Source organism: Sorex fumeus, unplaced genomic scaffold (assembly GCF_029834395.1).
Source record: "Sorex fumeus unplaced genomic scaffold, SorFum_2.1 ptg000095l, whole genome shotgun sequence".
NCBI lineage: Eukaryota > Metazoa > Chordata > Mammalia > Eulipotyphla > Soricidae > Sorex > Sorex fumeus.
This window is the reverse complement of record NW_026606152.1, coordinates 2405001-2421690: the sequence shown is the minus strand read 5'-3', so window position 1 is coordinate 2421690 and position 16690 is coordinate 2405001. Positions and strand designations below refer to the sequence as shown.

The 16690-nt window shown below is 53.3% G+C and overlaps 1 protein-coding gene across 7 annotated transcripts in view; it reads right to left on the bottom strand.

Annotated features, from left to right (window-relative positions):
* Positions 1–16690, bottom strand: part of CACNA1B (calcium voltage-gated channel subunit alpha1 B) — a 167086-nt gene that overhangs the window by 83113 nt on the left and 67283 nt on the right. For 2 of the 7 annotated variants that reach the window (XM_056132892.1, XM_056132894.1), the window contains exons 18-21: positions 15860–15966; positions 11402–11464; positions 8043–8804; positions 7464–7681 (exon numbers count right to left, since the gene is read on the bottom strand). In XM_056132892.1, coding sequence (XP_055988867.1) covers positions 7464–7681; positions 8043–8804; positions 11402–11464; positions 15860–15966 — 1150 coding nt within the window. The remainder of the gene's footprint in view (positions 1–7463; positions 7682–8042; positions 8805–11401; positions 11465–15859; positions 15967–16690) is intronic. The other 5 variants (XM_056132895.1, XM_056132896.1, XM_056132897.1 and 2 more) reach the window with 3 other exon arrangements.

Genomic DNA, 16690 nt, shown 5'->3' with positions numbered 1-16690 from the left:
AAACAGTAGGTCTATCAATTCTGCCTCTATAAGTCATAAGAGAATGGTGAAATATAATAAAAGGAAAAAAAACTCAGTGAAATGAACATGTCACCAAGAATACTCCATACAGCTAGATTATTATTCAGATTTAAAGAACAATTCACAGCTTCAGGGCTAGATAATCTCTTAAGGAATGCACAGTCTTGAAACAAACTTGCAAATAAAAGAGCTTCTTTAGGGGCTGGAAAGATGGTACAGTGATAGATGTATCCCCTCAAAGTATTGGAAAGAAAAATTCTCAGGATTTTGTCAGTGGAATGGAAGAAGCATTTGACAAAACTTAAAACCTCTAAAAAATCTTTTAGAAGAGAATGGAACTCATTTGATCAAGACTCTACAAACAAAACGTTAAAAGCCCTACAGTTAACATCACACTGGTGGTGGTGAGAATTCAGAATTTTTCAGTGTAAGATCAGGTGCAAGATTACAGCGCCTTCTAAGACAAGGAAAGGAAACAAAAGATCCAATGATCAGACAGAAGACATCAAACTGTCTTGGTTTACAAATCACATGTTCATTTACACAGAAAATTGGAAAGAACTGATAAGGAAACCCTTGAAACTACTGAGTGCTTCTAGCAAGTTTATAAGATACCATGGAGCATAGCACAGTGGTAGGGCTTTTGCCTTGTGCACGGTGGAGAGCTCGGCAAGCTACGGAGTATCTCGCCAGCACAGCAAAGCCTGGCAAGCTACCTGTGACGTATTCGATATGCCAAACAGTAACAACAAGTCTCAAAAAATGGAGACGTTACTGGGCCTGCTCGAGCAAATCGATGAACAACGGGAGGACGGTGTTTATTTGTTTAATGTTAATATACAAAAGTAAATTATTTTTCTATATTTCAGCAATGAAGAAGTGGAACTTGAAACTAGAAACAATACCACTGATATTAGCAGTCCCCCAAAATTAAACCCTTAGGCAGAAGCCTAACAATATACTATATCAATGAGGAAAACTATAAAACTGTGATAATAAATAAAATCAAAGTACAAAATAAATACAGCTGTATCTCCTACTTATGTTTAGAAAGACTCAGAATTGTCAGGATGTCAGTTCTTCCTAAGCAGTTGGTCCAGCACAGTCCCAGTAAAATGTCAGTGAGTGGAGCAGGGATGGTACAAGAGTTAGGATGCATGCCTAGCGCATACCCAACTTTTATTTGATTCCCAGCACCACATGGCCACCTGAGTAGCTGCAGTCCAGGAGTCCTCCAACCATTGCTAGGTGTATTCCTAAAGGCCCCTGAGTATCCCTGGGGTGCCCCCAATATCTCTGGAACCACAGGACCCAGCAGCATTGCATCCTCTGGCCCTTCAGTTGAACTGCCTGCCCAGTTGGCTAAGAATTTCTGGTGGGATTTCCAGAACTTCTAAGCACCACCTGAGAGCCTATCCCACAAATATCCCATCAAGTTATTTTATGGATATTGGCAAAATCATTCTAAAGGGTACAAAGACAGACAAAAGACCCAAGCTAGCTAATGCTTCAGCACTCATGACCAAATTAGGAAATGGGTGTTACCCAATTTTCAAGTTCATAAAGTTATGAATCAAGGGCCCAAAGAGATGTACAGAGGTAAGTCTTACACTCAACTCATCCAATCCCTGACTGTAGGATAATATTGGGTTTGTCCTTTCAGCCTTGCGGAAAGGAACTTAGGTTTATCAGGTGACACCCATCATAGTGCTCCCAGTCACTCCCATTCCTTTGTTTATCTGTAAATTCTTCTCTGTGCCCTTCTCCCCAACCAGTTAATCACCTTTTTCCTAATCAGATTCTGTTCGCTTGTAAGATCAGATCCTCTGAAGAAAATTGAACTTGTAAGTTATGTCTTTTACATAGTTTACCTTAAAGCAATGTCCTTCATGTATGGACACAGGAAGACAGTTAATATTATGCTTTTGTAACTTGGGAGTTGATTGACTTTGAATAATATTTACTCCTAGGCATCTGCTTTCTCAACTCAGTTGCCCTTTGTTCCTAGCACCCCAAAAGCAGGATCCCAATGAGGGACTGAATGGACCCAGGGCAATCTGTGAGCTACCTTGGCATTGAAATGGGCCTGGCCAAAGCGCCACAATACTCAACTATAAGTTGAGGGCATGATCATGGACAAATGCTGTCATGATCCAAAAGTAATGGCGAGATTAGAACCCTGCTGGGGTTCAGAAGACTAATCTGGCCTGAGGACTATAGTCTGGAATATATAGTGAGATGTCCTCAGGAAGAACCAAAGTTTAAGTTTGATATATCTCTTACTGTGCTCATACAGAATGACATTGCTAGAAATATTAGAAGTAGATTTACTACAACTATTCAAGTGGATTACTAGCTGAGGAAAGAAGAAAGCAACACAGGGCTAGAGCAATAGCACAGCGGGTAGGGTGTTTGCCTTGCACGTGGCAGACCCGGGTTCAATTCCCAGCATCCCATATGGTCCCCTGAGCACTGCCAGGGGAATTCCTGAGCGCAGAGCCAGGAGGAATCCCTGTGCACCGCCAGGTGTGACCCAAAAAGCAAAAAAAAAAAAAAAAAAAAACCAAAAGAAGAAAGCAACACACCCTGGATGGGATCCTGCCCTTATGCGGATCTCCTAGTAATCTGGAATTATGAAATTTACATACAAGTGGTACTACATGGAAAGTATCATGCTAAGCAAAATGAGTCAGAAAGAGAGGGACAGACATAGAAAGACTGCACTCATCTGGGGAACATAAAAAAACACAATAGGAGACTAACACTCAAGAATAGCCAAGATAAGTACCAGGAGGTTTACTCCATGGCTTGGAGGCCAGCCGCACATGCTAGGGGAAAAGGGAGCTTAGACAGAGAAGGGAGCACCAAATAAAGGGTGTTGGGAGGATCCTCCCAGGGTGGGAGATGCATGCTGAAAGTAGACTATTGACTGAACATGACTGCCACTCTGTGCCTTTTGTAAACCACACCCCCAAAAGGAGAGAGAGAACAAAAGGGAATGCCCTGCCACAGAGGCAGGCTGGGATGGGGGGGATGGAGGCGTGGGAGGGATGCTGGGATCATTGGTGGTAGAGAATGGGCACTGGTGGGGGGATGGGTATTCGATCATTGTATAATTGAAACTCAAGCACAAAAAATTTTTAAGTCTGGTAATATGGAGTAATCTCCTTAGATAAGATTTTATCATTGAGTTAATCTCCTGGAGGAGTGGTCTTACCCCTCTTTGATGCTTTGTTAATGTTCAACCCACCTTTGTATCACCACCCGATGTGATTGCTATATAAACTAAGACTATAAGATCAGAGGAGGCTCAAGAGAGAAGGGCTCCAGAGAGAGAACCAGAAGGGGAATCAGAGGAGAATGGAGAGGAGATTGGAATAAATCGCAATTGATACCGACCAGCCTGGCCCTCGTTCCTTCCTTCGCTTGCCCATTGCCAATAGCCATCCCAATCAAGTCCATACACAGCGACTCGAGAGCACCGAACGTGGGCCATGAAAGAGAAAGCTGCCTGGAGAGCCCGCGAACACACCGTCATCCTTCCTTAAGTGCATATATTTTTTACACCTGACACCCCTTATGGCACCCCAGGCCCCACCAGGAGTGATACCTGAGCAGAGAGTCAGGAGTAAGCCCTGAGCAAAGCCAGGCGGGGCTCAAAATCAAAACAAACAAAAAACAATGTAATCAAGTCAGTGTGGAATTAGTAAAGAATATGTACAATAGTCCAACAGAAAAGAGTTGAGACTCAAAATAGAGCCTCTTCAGGTCATTAGACTTTTAACAAAGGAACAAAGGTAATACAATGGAACAAAGAAATTCAACAAATGATACCAAAGCAAGTGCTGCAAAAAACTGATAATCCAGATGCAGACTCTATATCCTTCAAAAATTTTAGTCAAATGGCTCATAGATCTAAATATGAAATGCAAAACTATAAAACTCCTAGGGTTAAGGTAACACGGAAGAGAGTATGGATGGCCTTGGTTATGGGTCTTTTTAGATATACCACCACCAAAAGTATAGGTAAAGGTAAAGGTAAAGGCCCTCCCGTTGATCGTCGATTTGCTCGAGCGGGCCCAGTAACGTCTCCATTGGAGACTTTGTTGTTACTGTGTCTGGCATATTGAATACGTCACGGGGAGCTTGCCAGGCTCTGCCGTGCGGGCGAGATACTCTCGGTAGCTTGCCGGGCTCTCCGAGAGGGGCGGAGGAATCGAACTCGGGTCGGCCATGTATAATCCATTAAAAAACAGTAATAGATAAGTTGAACTTAATTAAAATACAATGTTTCATTTTGCAAAAGACACCAAAAGAATGTGAAAATAAGACACAAATTGGTAGGGAAAAATTGCAAGTTATATCTTAAAAAGGACTCAGAATATTACTCAGAATATACCAAAAAAATTCTTAAAACTCCACAGAGAAAAAGAACCAACCTGCCTGGAACAGGGAGGTGCATGGAGTTGATCAGACACCTGTCCAAGAACATGGAGAGACTACAGTAAGCAACTAGGTAAGGCTACATCACGGGAGAGTGTTGGATAACATTGCTTTGTCCTTCAAGAAGCTTAGGTTTTATCTGGTTACACCCACCACAGTGCTCCAGAAGCACTTCCACTTCCATTGTGTTTATCTGTAAACAATCTTCCCTATGCTCTCCCACCCAGTTAATCAGCTTTCCCCTTAATCAGACTTTGTTAATTTGTAAGATCAGTTTCCCAGAAATCTATGATTTTATATATATGAGTGAAATATTGCCTTTTTCCTCTCCTTATGCCTTATGAATAGTTTACCTTAAAGTAATATCCTTTTTGTATAGATACAGGAAGACCGTTAACATTATGCTTTGTAATTTAGGATTTGATTGGCCTTGAATATTATTCACTCCCGGGCATCTTTCTCGACTTAAGCCTCAGTTGCCCTTAGTTCCTAACACCCCAAAAGCAGGGTCCCGACGAGGGACTGAATGGACCCAGGGCAAGCAGTGAGCTACCCTGGCAGCGAAATGGGCCAGGCCAAAGTGCCACGATTCTTAACTATAAGTTAAGAGTTTGATCATAGACAAATGCTGTCATGATCCAAAGGTAACGACAAGACTAGGATCCTGCTAGGGGTGGGAAAGACTATCTGGCCTGAGCACCGTAGTCTGAGATCGAGATGGCCCTAGGAGAGCAATTCTATAAGTTTAAGATATTTCTTACTGTATCCATACAAAATGACTTATATTATATTCTTGTACGCTTGTCGGTCAAGGAGAGGAGAGGCACGCCCATGGAATTCTGCTCTAGGGTGGGTCCTCCTGCTAAGGAAGGATCTGTCCTAGGAGCAGTCTTCCCTGAGGCTAAGATTTCTACCCCTGTTGATCTCCACCCCTATTGATTGTGACCACACCTATGTCATTGTCTGCCCGAATTGCTCTTGGAGGGGGATATAGGGACAGTAGATTGGGCAAAAGGGAGAGATAGAGAGACGGAGGAGAAGAGGAAGGAATCAGAATAAACTACGACTAATACCAACCAGCCTGGCCCTCGTTCCTTCCCCCGCCTGACCATCGCCATCGACCTCTCCGGGGTGGTAGAAGGGTGAGACTACCGAACGCGGGTGGCGGGAGAGATAGAGCCGCCGCCGTGTGGGTGTCGTGCCCCCCAAGTTGTGTGAGTTTACACAGGAGAGTAGATGGGCTAAGTGTCTGCTTTGCACACAGTGACAATGGTCACCCCAAGCACCCAATGAGCAGAGAGGTAGGAGTAGCCCCCAGCACCACTGCGTGTGGCCCACCCCCCAACAATAATAGGTCACTGGAGAAACGCACCACCTGAGGACTACACACCTGTCAGAGGGCCAGGGTGGACAACACCCACTGCTGAAAGGTGTGGGCAGCAGGCATTGTCCCTCACTGCAGGTGGGGCTCACAGACCGCACAGACCCAGGTAGCAATGCCCCACGAGGGCACTACTTGGTAAATTCAGGAGGCAAAACCTTGTCCTCCCAGAAGCCTGTATGTGGAAGTTGACAGCAGTTTTAATCATGGTTTCCAGAATCTGGGTGTAACCAGATGTTATTCAGTAGAGGACCCAAATAGCATCTGGTTATGTGGGAACTGTGGTCCACACAGACCAGGCAAAATTGTGGCCTGCGGAAAAGCTGTCAGGCTGTGAGAAGACAGGAAACAAACATCAGCGCCCGTTCCGGGGTGGGGTAGGCCCGTATGAGAGGCAAGGCACTGTCAGGTGCAATTCTGAATTTCTGGTCAAGGCAACACTGTACAAGAGAGAAACAGCACAACTCTTGATGGTTGACAGGGGTTGGGGAGACAGCCCACATCTAGATTCAGGTGCCCAGCAGCCCAGGACCCCCAGAGTGAGGACTCGTTTCTGGTCAGGAAGGCAGCCTCACAAGAACCACAGGAAATGTAACAATAGAATGGAAGAACTTTCCCCAAGGAAGCAGGCAGGAGCAGACCACAGAGTCATGTCAGCCGCTCCTCCCAGTGAGAGGGCCTGAGCAACAGAGTGGCACAGAGTGAGGCTGGGGGCTTGGGCACGGGTGGGATGGCCCTGCGCTGTGGGACTAGCTTTTGCCTGTCCCCCCACGCCAGCCTCTGTCTGCCCCCACACCGGCCCCCTACCTGTCCCCACAAACCAGCCCTCGGTCTGCCCCCCACATTTGGCCTTCTGCCTGCCTCCCATGCCAGCTCTTTTCTGTGGTCTCTGCCCACTCTGTTGGGGGCTCACAAGTGCCAGTGCCCCCACAGGTGGAGCACCCACAGACCTCTCCTAACAAGGCTAGTGGCAGGAGGGCTGCATTGTGCTGGGCCCTCAGGGACTATGCAGGTCCAGCACAGCACCCAGTTGCCTGCTCGGGGCCACTCACGCTCACACATAAGGATAAGGAGAGAGTGGTGGGGAAGACAACGTTTGGGGAGCCCAATACAGTGCGTGAGAGGGCTAAGGCACTCTGCCTGGCACACAGCCAACCCGGGTTTGATTAGTTCACCTAGCTCCAACAGGAGTGACTGCTGAGTACAGAGGCAGAAGTCAGCCCTTGGCACTGGTGGGTATAACCCAAAACCCAAAATAAAAAATAAAATGTGCACGTGAGCACATGGGAAACCCCAGCACCTCTCCTGGGTCCTTTGCTGGTCAGCCCCGACAGGCATGTGGCTATGGTAGGACAGTGATAAAGCATGCAGCCCTTGCAGAGTTCCTGGGGAGCCCTTAAGCCCTGAAGGCCACTGCAGTCCTCAGGGCTCTGAGCACTGGAGACCAGCAGGGCTAGTTCTGCACTGGGGCACCAGAAAGCAAAGGGCATCAGGGGACAGATACTGACACAGAGAGATGGCACACCCTGTCCCCACACGTCCCCAGGGAGCACGAGGGGGTGACCAAACTGGGCCTGCAGGCATGGGGCTGCCCTGTGGGGGCAGGGAAGAGACTCACTGGGCATAGCCGAGGTCTCCCCAGCAGGGCCCACCCCTGGAGCAGGGATGTGCACACAGGTGCTCAGATCCAAGGGCTGGCTGCCCATGCGGCTGACGTTCCGCTGATTGTCTGCGTCCTCCGGCTGCTCGTCCACCTTCTGGAGACAGGTGCTGGGCATTGCGTGTACAGACCCCACGCCTGGCGTCCCACCGGCCTCCAGGTCGTAGTGAGGTGCCCTGCAAACAGAATGCACACCTTGGTGTGAGGCAGCCGAGGAATCCCAGCCCCTCGGAGTCCGCGGAGGGCTTGCCGGTCCTTCCCCACCGCAGAAGCTTCCCCAGCAGAGGCCCTGGCTGTGCCCCGGCTAAAGCGGGGACTGTGAGACCCCGAGTCCTTCCACACACCACTCCCTCCGCTGTGGGGTCACTGGGCCCCGACCCAGGAACAGGTTCCCGAACTCACCTGGCCTCCACCCCCTTTTCAGAGAAAAGCTGCGGCAAGATGCCCCAGAAACCCACCTCCTCTCTGGGGGCGCGGGGAGAGGCCCGGGTCCCCCACGCGCCCCGGGAGGGAGCCCCGCCCGGCCCCGCGCCTCACTTGGGCTGGTGGTTCCGCGGCTCCTTTTCCTTGTCTCTGTCCTCCGGCTCGCAGTCCCCGGTGGCCGCGTCCTTCTCAGCATCCTCCTGTGCCCGGTGCCGCGCGCGGTGTTTCCGCGGCTCGTCGGCGCCCTCGGTGTCCCGGGGCGCTGGCCGGGCTCCACGGTGGCGCGCGCGCCGTTCGCCCTTGGCCGCATCCTTGGGCTCGCGAGCAGGGTCGTGCCGGTGCGCGCGGTGGCGGCGCGGCTCGCGCTCCGCGTGCTCGGGGGAGCCGTGGCGGTGGTGGCGCCGGCCGCTGTCCGGGCCCGGGCCGCGGCGCTCGGCGCGGGGCTCGCGGGTCGCGGCCGCCTCCTTGCTGCGGCTGCGGTGCGGCCGTGCGCGCTCCTCGCGCACCCCCGGCTCAGCGCCCTCGGGCCCGGGGGCAGCTGGGCTCGCGCCGCCGTCCTGGGCGCGCTCCGGCATGGGCCTGTCCTTGTCGCGGTGCCGGTGGTGCCGGCGCGGCGGCTCGGCGGGCTCGGCCGGCTCGGCGGGCTCAGCCCGGGCCTTACAGCCCGCGGGCCCGCGGCCCGGCTCCACCACCAGCGGCCGGTCCAGGTGCGTCTTCATGTCTGGCCGCAGGTGGCGCGTGGTGGCGTAGCGCAGCCGCTCGTCCGGGTCCATCTCACTGTAGAGCGCCTCGCAGCTGGCGCGCAGGTTCTGCAGCCGCAGCTGGCTGGCCCGCTGCTCCCACACCGAGCGCGCCTTGGCCGAGCTCTGCTGCCTGCTGTGAGAGAGCGGGGTGAGGCCTGCGCCAACGCCGCCGCCGCCGCGGAAGCCACAGATGGACACAGCGATGGAGGGATGGCAGCACGGGCGCAGGGAGGAGCCCAGCCCCGGCCGCAGGGTGCGGGGCAGGCAGGGTGAGGCGTCCTGGGCAATGTCTGCACTGCGCCGTGGCAGGGACCCCGCAGTGGGAGCACCGGTCTGGGGCCACACCTCAAGGGCACTGGAGCAGCTGAGAGTGGCCCAAGGCCAAGGAGTTCAGGAGGTGGGAATGATGGCGCTGGTGCAAGGTGACAGACAGGCTTCCGGGCAAGTGGGCCAGCAGCCAGGGGGCCAAGACAGGAAGGAGTGGGGGCGAGGGAGGGTCAGCATCTCAATGTAGTGGGTGAGGAGTGGGCCAGGGGCCATGGTCAGGAACAGCCCCATCAGGGCCCAACTCCAGAAGAGAGAGGACACAGAGAAACACGGTCTGGCACATGGAGCCTACAGTAGCCAGCAGGGCCATAAGGAAGAACGAGTGCCGGATTGCGGGGGGCAGGGTTGGTGAGCCACAGGGCACCTGCCATGTCACCACATCTCCTGTGAGCCCAGAGGTAGGGTCTGCGGTTGAAGACGCTCCTGCACCCTCTGGGGACAGCACCCTTGGCATCAGGAGTGGCTGTGGTCAGGCTCAGCCCATGTGCACAGACCACCTGCCTACCACCTGGCCACCTCTCACAGCCCACGGTGCATACAAACTGCTGAGACCCCCAAAACAGACAGCTCCAGGCCTCTCTGGCCAAGTGTCAGAGCCAGGGCCTCATGCTGTAGCACGGTGGCAGCCTAGCTCACTGGGCACCATGCTCAGGATGATGGCACTGAGCCCAGAGAGGGGACACTACAAGTGCCACGGTCACTAAGTGATGGAACCGGGAAAGAAGGTGAGCCCTAAGGAGGGTCTGTGTCCACACCCCCAGCAGCAATCTAGCTGGCACCAGCATGAAGACCCAGCCCTGCGCATGTGCTGGCACACAACACAGACTGCTGCCTGCCCCCATGGACGCCTGACCATGGACACTCCTTCTCCCCTTGTCTGCAACCTGGTATACTGCCCTCCTGCGGGGTCTGAAGCCAGGGGCACCAGCCCACAGTGGCCAGCTGCACAGTGACCAATAGCCCAGAGGCTGGTTCCCAGGCCCAGGAGGCTGAGGATTGAGCTGAGGTCCAGCACAGTCCAGGACAATCTGTCAGGACACAGGGAAGAAGGCAATGGCCTTGTGGTGAGGGAGCTCAGGTTCTGGCCAGCAGGTGTGGGTGGGTGGGCTCCTGGAGGCACAGTTCCATCTCGTTCTCAGGTGCTGAGATGGAGGGTCCTGGGCCAGGCCGGCCTCTACCAGTGATGAGCTGCAGCCCTATCTGGCCCTGGTCCTGCTGGGTTCACCACTTCTGCCCACCCCAGAAGCACAGCCACTTCCTCCCGGGATTTGTCTGAGCCTGTGCATCACCCTCTCCTCCTTGTTGGAACCCACCAGAAGCATGTGCCCAGCTGTTGTGCCTTCCTGGCTCCTCTGGGCACACAGACCCCACAGATCTCTCCCAAGATGGCCAGACGGGTCCCTCACTCTTCCCACTCAGTTCACAAGCCAGGGCAGCTACCCAGGGGACCTCGCCACTGACCTCCAGTGTAGGATGGCAAGTGTGACCTGCAAGGGCTCTTGGGGTCCCCTGGAGGCTGACCATCCCTGCACACAGGTGGGCATGCTCTGCTAGCCACTATGTAAACCCTGCAGCCTCCCAGAGAGGCATGGAGGGCACAGCCTGGTGGGGGGCCGGCTCAGCCAGCACCCGCTGGGGGCGCCACTGGGTCCACATTCACATCACACTTCAACATGCCAGGCAGTCACACAGCACTGGATCCCCTACCAGCAGCTCTCAGTGTCTGGGGAAGGATGGACCCTACTTGGGGCTGTTCCATTGGAAATAGGCTCAGCAAAGGCAGGAGCATCCCAACATCTGCACCCACTCCAGACATATCCCTCGGGGGCTCCTGGCTGCACCCTTGGGAGGGAGCTCTGGAGAATAAGCCCAGGATAGACTGGCATCACCTCCAGGTGGTCTCCTGGGGGTTCTCTGGCTCTAATCCAGGCTCAGGCCTTGCAAGAGGGTGGACACTTTGTCTTGCCAGGACATTTACGGACAAGATACCTCCCCTTCCAAGAAAGGAAGAGTGCAAGGACCACGGCCACACTAGGGAGCACCTAGCAAATGCCATCCCCCAGGGAACTTCTCAGCAGGCGCCCAGTGGCACCTGGCACAGAAGCGGCAGAAGAGAGCGGCACCAGAGTGATGAACACAGACGGACAGCAGACAAGAGGACAGAGGCCAGGAGGGTCAGCAGACAAGGAGAGTGGCCAGGAGGGACAGAGGAGGGGCTGAGCGAGAGTTGGATCCCTGGCACAACAACATCAGGGAGCACGCCCGCCCACGCCCCCTGCCCACTGCACAAGGTCTGCTGGGCTCCCGTGAAGCAATGGCTGAGCAGGAAGCAGAGTCAGGAGGGAAGGTGTGTACAAGTGCTCGTCATGAAAGCCAGAATGGTACCGTAGCAGAGCCACTCACGGTGAGCTTACGCTGGAGACAGATGGGCTGCGAGATACAGTACCTCGAGTTTGCTTTACAAAACTGCACATGCAAGAAACAGAACAAAACAAGAGTGAGAGACCAAAGGGCAGCTGAGAGGCAGGAACGCGTGGGAGCCGCGGCAGGCGGGGTACAGGCCGCAGCGCGCCTCTGGACAGGATGCTGGGGGTACTTCCGTCAGAATGGGCACCGGCTGAGACCTCGGGGTAAAAGAGAAGTTGAGAAAGAAAGTATCCAGCAGAAAAGCAAACCCCAACACAGCTGAAAGACAAGGAATCATTATCAGGGGCCTGTCTGTCCCAGGTGGGCACACACGGCCCTGGCTGGGGTCGAAGAGAGCTGCTTGACCTCTCAATGGGCCTTCTCAGTGGCCCACTCCCAAGCGGCCAAGGCGCTGGCCGTGTGGCTGCCTGGCCTTCTGCATGGAGCAGAGCCAGCGACCACAGGAGGTCTTACCTGCTTCCAGCTCCCAGGTACTCCATCTGGGCCCTGCTACTTGCCCACCCAACTCTGGGCCAGACCTCACCCCTCTGCGTCCAAGGCCCTGAGCCAGGTGCTTCCAGTTCACCCTGACTCTTCCCAGGGCAAAGCTGGTTGCCTGACCCACCCGGTTTCCCACAGGCGTGACTCCAGCCTTTCAAACAGATTTCTGGAAGTCTTTCCAAAGCCAATGGAGAGAAGCCGAAGCTCTTTCCTCTCTTCTCAACTTCCCCTTCAAGTTAGCTTCCCCTGGCTCTACTGACACCTGTGAGGAGCTCAAAGTGAGCCACTTGCCTGAGGGTTCTGTGTGTGCCAGGCAGATAAGCGCGTGAGAGTGCTCACAAGGTTGGAAGCGAATATATCAGTGAATATGAACGCTGAGGAAAGCTGGGTGGGGAGAACATGAGTAGAGAGGATGAGTACTGAAGATGTTTAAGTATGTAGAAGTGTGTAGAAGCACAAACGCATGTGAGTGGGGCATTGTGAATGTGAGCATGTGAGTATGGCTATGGACTACATGTGCTACAAGTAACACTCGTGTGACTATTAGTGTAGCCATATGTGTGGGTGCATGAACATGTAAACAGATGTGAGTGGGTGTGAGTCTGAACATGTGAATATGAACTGACTGTGCATGGTTGTAAATATATTAGTGTGGACATGTAAGCCTGTGTATGTGTCAGCATGACTATGTGTGAATGTCAGACATATGAGTGGGGTGAACACATGAGTAAATGTGTGAATATAGATGTCCATGTTTGAACACACAAGCATATTATGACATGTTTGAATAGCACTGTAGCACTGTTCACTGTCCTCCCATTGTTCATCGATTTGCTCGAGCGGGCCCAGTAACATCTCCATTGTGAGACTTGTTGTTACTGTGTCTGGCATATTGAATACATCACGGGGAGCTTGCCAGGCTTTGCCATGCGGGTGAGATACTCTCAGTAGCTTGCCGGGCTCTCCGAGAGGGGCAGAGGAATCGAACCCAGCTTGGCCAGGCCTTCTGCGTGCAAGGCAAACGCCCTACCGCTGTGCTATCACTCCAGCCGTTTGAATATAAACACCCATATGTGTGACCACATAAACAAGTGTGAATGTGGAGCCTGTGAGTGGTGTGAACATGTGTGTCAATTGTGCATAGACAGGAGTGTGAGCATGTGTGAGTGGGGGACATGTAAGTGGTATGATCATATGTGTATGTGTGAATGGATATGTGAACATATACATAGAACATGTAGCATTCTAGGAACAAGTTGGGTATGAGGTGAATATGTATGCAGGGCATGAATGTAGTATGAACACATGTGTGGATGTGAGTGAACCTGTGATAGGACATGAGTGGTGGGAACACACGTCTGAACGTAGGAGTGGATGTGAATGTGAATGTATGATTGTAGGACATGCGAGTGTTATGAACGCCTGTGAGTGCGGACATGTATGGGAATGTAGGACATGTGAGTGGTATGAAAACAAGTGGGTGAATATATGAGAGGGCAAGACATGCGAAAGGTATGAACATTAAGTGGTTATGATTGTGAACACGTGTGGGAGTGTAGGATACGTGAATGGTATGAACACGTGTGAGAACATGAGTAAGAGTATAGAACATATGAGTGCTATGAACACATGTGAGTATGAAAAAGTATGAGAGTGTAGGCCAGGTGAGTGGTAGGAGCACTGAGTATGTGTGAGTGTGTACATGTGGGAGTATAAGACATGTGAGTGGTATGCACACACATAAACATGTATGAATGTAGACCATGTGAATGGTATGAACACTGTGAGTGGATGTGAGTGAACATGTGTAAGTGTAGGACATGTGAATGGTATGCAAATGTGTGTGAACATGTTGGACATATGAGTGGTATGAACACATGTGTGAACACGGATAAGAGTGTAGGACACGTGAGTGATATAAACAACACTGTGAGTGGATGTGAGTGTGAACATGTGTGAGAGTGTAGTACATCTGAGTATAGGAACACAGGCGTGAATGTGTGTGAACGTGTGTGTAAGCATCAGAGTGTGCTCCAGCTCTGGGAATCACAAGGGTGACGAAGCTCAAAGGACTGAAGATCAAGCTACATTGTTCTCCCTGTCCTCCTGGAACCTGACTGGCTATCACCAGAGGCCAAGCCCACTGGCCTAGTGGCCCTCAGGGCCTGCCTCAGGACAGTGAAGTAGCAGATCTTCTGTCCCCAGGCAGATCAGCACTGGACACCTGTCGGCAGGGGGGTGGGGGGGGCCTTCAGGCCTCCCAGAACCCTGGGCCAGTCCTCCTCCTTCGCAGGCCTCAGGGCACAGCTGTGAGGAGCAGAGGGCAGTGGGAGCCTTGTTCTCACCCCAGCACTGCAGCTGGCACTGGAGAAATGAATGCAGGGGGAAGCAGGTGCTACCATACAAACATGAACCTCAAAGACAGGAAATGGTCAAGGACAAGGGGGAGGGGCAGACAGACGACAGACAGACAAGCAGGCCTCGGTTCTGCAGAAGAAAGCAAGCCCTTAGCACAAGATGTCCTCGCATGGACTCACCCACCCAGAGTACAGGAGACCAAGTGTCTCACAGATGGGCATCCCAGAGCTGCATCCCAGTAGTCCCAGGTGAGCCACAGCTGTTTGAGCCCACTGGGGAAAATGTGGTCCAACCCCCAGATGAACTCAGACAGAGACACTGATGACCAACACGGAGCTGAGTACCCTGTGAGGTCTCAGATTGAAGGCAGCACCAGATGCCAGCCTGGTGCCACAGCGACGCTCGTCTGCAGCTGCTCCCGCAGCGGAAGCGCCCAGCACCCACTGTCACTCACACTCTCACACTCACACTCTCCCTGCTGAGGGCCCCAACTGCCCCTCTCTAAGCTTTCACCCTCAAGGAGCTGGCCCTGTGGTCACAGGTGCTGGAAGCACAGCCTCCTGAGGATGAGAGAGCCGATGCTAGCAAACAGGGCCAGCACTGTCCTGCACACCAGGGCTACTGCAGTCACACTACTGCCTCATGCAAGCCCACCGAGTCGCGATTGTGTCCCTACACCTGGGGGTGTCCACAACCTGCCTGGCTCCCCCTCAGGCAAGGCCATGCACCCCACTGGGCCCTCAAGAACCTGTGACCTCCTCCAGTTACTCTCCTTGCAAGTCCAGCACTTTCCATGTGCTTAGAGCCAGGTCCTCTGTATACACTCTCTAGGAAGCAGGCCGCGTGCACGCACTCTCACTCACCCCTACACTCAGGCGCGGGCTCACACGCCCTCACACACAGGCACACTCTGGTATACACACATAGACACTAATGCTGTGCACTAAAGAGTGGACACTTGTGCACAAGCACACACCCGGCAGCACGGTGCACATGCCACCACATGTGCTTGGGACACAGAGCTCTCAGGAAAAGGGAGGCCCCAGGCAGGGAAGGGCAGGGGCCCGGAACTACAGACAGAGTCACTGAGGCTGCACTTCTTCCAAGGCTCCTGTGACCTCTCATGGTCATTAGGACCACTGGCCCCACGCTGCTGTCCTCCCTGTCTCAGCGGCCAACCCTGTCCTGGTCAGTGTCCATGAGGTGGAACACCCATGCACATCTGCTTCCTCATCCAGAGCTCCCTCAGTCTCTTCCCTGCATCTGACATGTGGAACCCAATGGGGAAGCAGCATTAAGTACTGGGGGCCACAAAAGTATCTCTTTAATCTCTGGGCTCACAGAATACATTTCTGATAAATGGCACAAAATTGGTGTGCTGCCCCTGACCACAGCCCATGCCCACCCGTCATGGCACAAGAGCCTGACATGGCCTGCCTCACTCCCACACACACCTGAGGGGTGGGGGAAGTCCTCCCCATGGTCATCCCTCAGCACAGCTGTAGTGCAGAGGCTGCTGGTAAAGTCAAATCAAGGGTCCTGAGGAAGCCCTGCCGAGGGCCTGGCCCCAACCCACAGGCCCTCCCAAGCACTTACGCAGCGATGGAGATGTTGGCCGCAGACATAGGGCTGACTTCAGCCACTTCTTTGGCCTTCTGCAAAGCAAGCTTCTGATTGGCTGCTTCTTCCATCTCTTCTTCATCCTATTTGAACACAGAGTGTCTTCCCCAGTGCTGCGCTCTGTCTGGGCCCACCCGGCCTCCCGCCATGTGAACATAGCTCCTCCGCTTACACACAGCTCCCATGCACAGGGTGCCGGGACTCCTGCCCCCACGCTCTTTCCCCATGCCATCTTCCGGAGCAGACGAGTCCATTTCTGACCTGCACTGCAGGGCTCAGCCGCTGCCTGAACACTTCTCACCTGCCCACTGCACATAGCCCTCTGTTCATCCCATGTTGGTCTTTGCAAGGCTACCCCAGTTCTGTCCCTCTGTCCCTTTCCCCCCCATGAAAACGAGTTCCCCCACGTGTCTGTCAGATTTTTGGAGCCATCAGCAGTGAATGCTCCAAGATTCCAAGCCCAGCAGAAAGCAGGAAGCCAAGGTCTCCATGTGCTCCAGCGGGCCCTCTGGGTCACAAGCTCTTCTCCCCAATCCCTGGATCCAGGTCAGCTGGTCTCCTGGGAGCTGATATATTACCAACAGGACCCAAAGGACCCAAAGCATCCTTGAGTCTTCTACTGTTAGGGGCTCATTACTGGGAAAAGCTGAAGGCCCCATCTGTAGCCTGCAGATGCCCCCACACAGACCATCCAGAGAAGTCCAGGCTCAAAGAAGAGAGGGTACCATGCTCCCCAGAAGCTTCACGAAGGTGCCTGCCTGATCCTGGTTCTACCCCAGGCACCTGTGATGCACCGCAGGGGCGCTG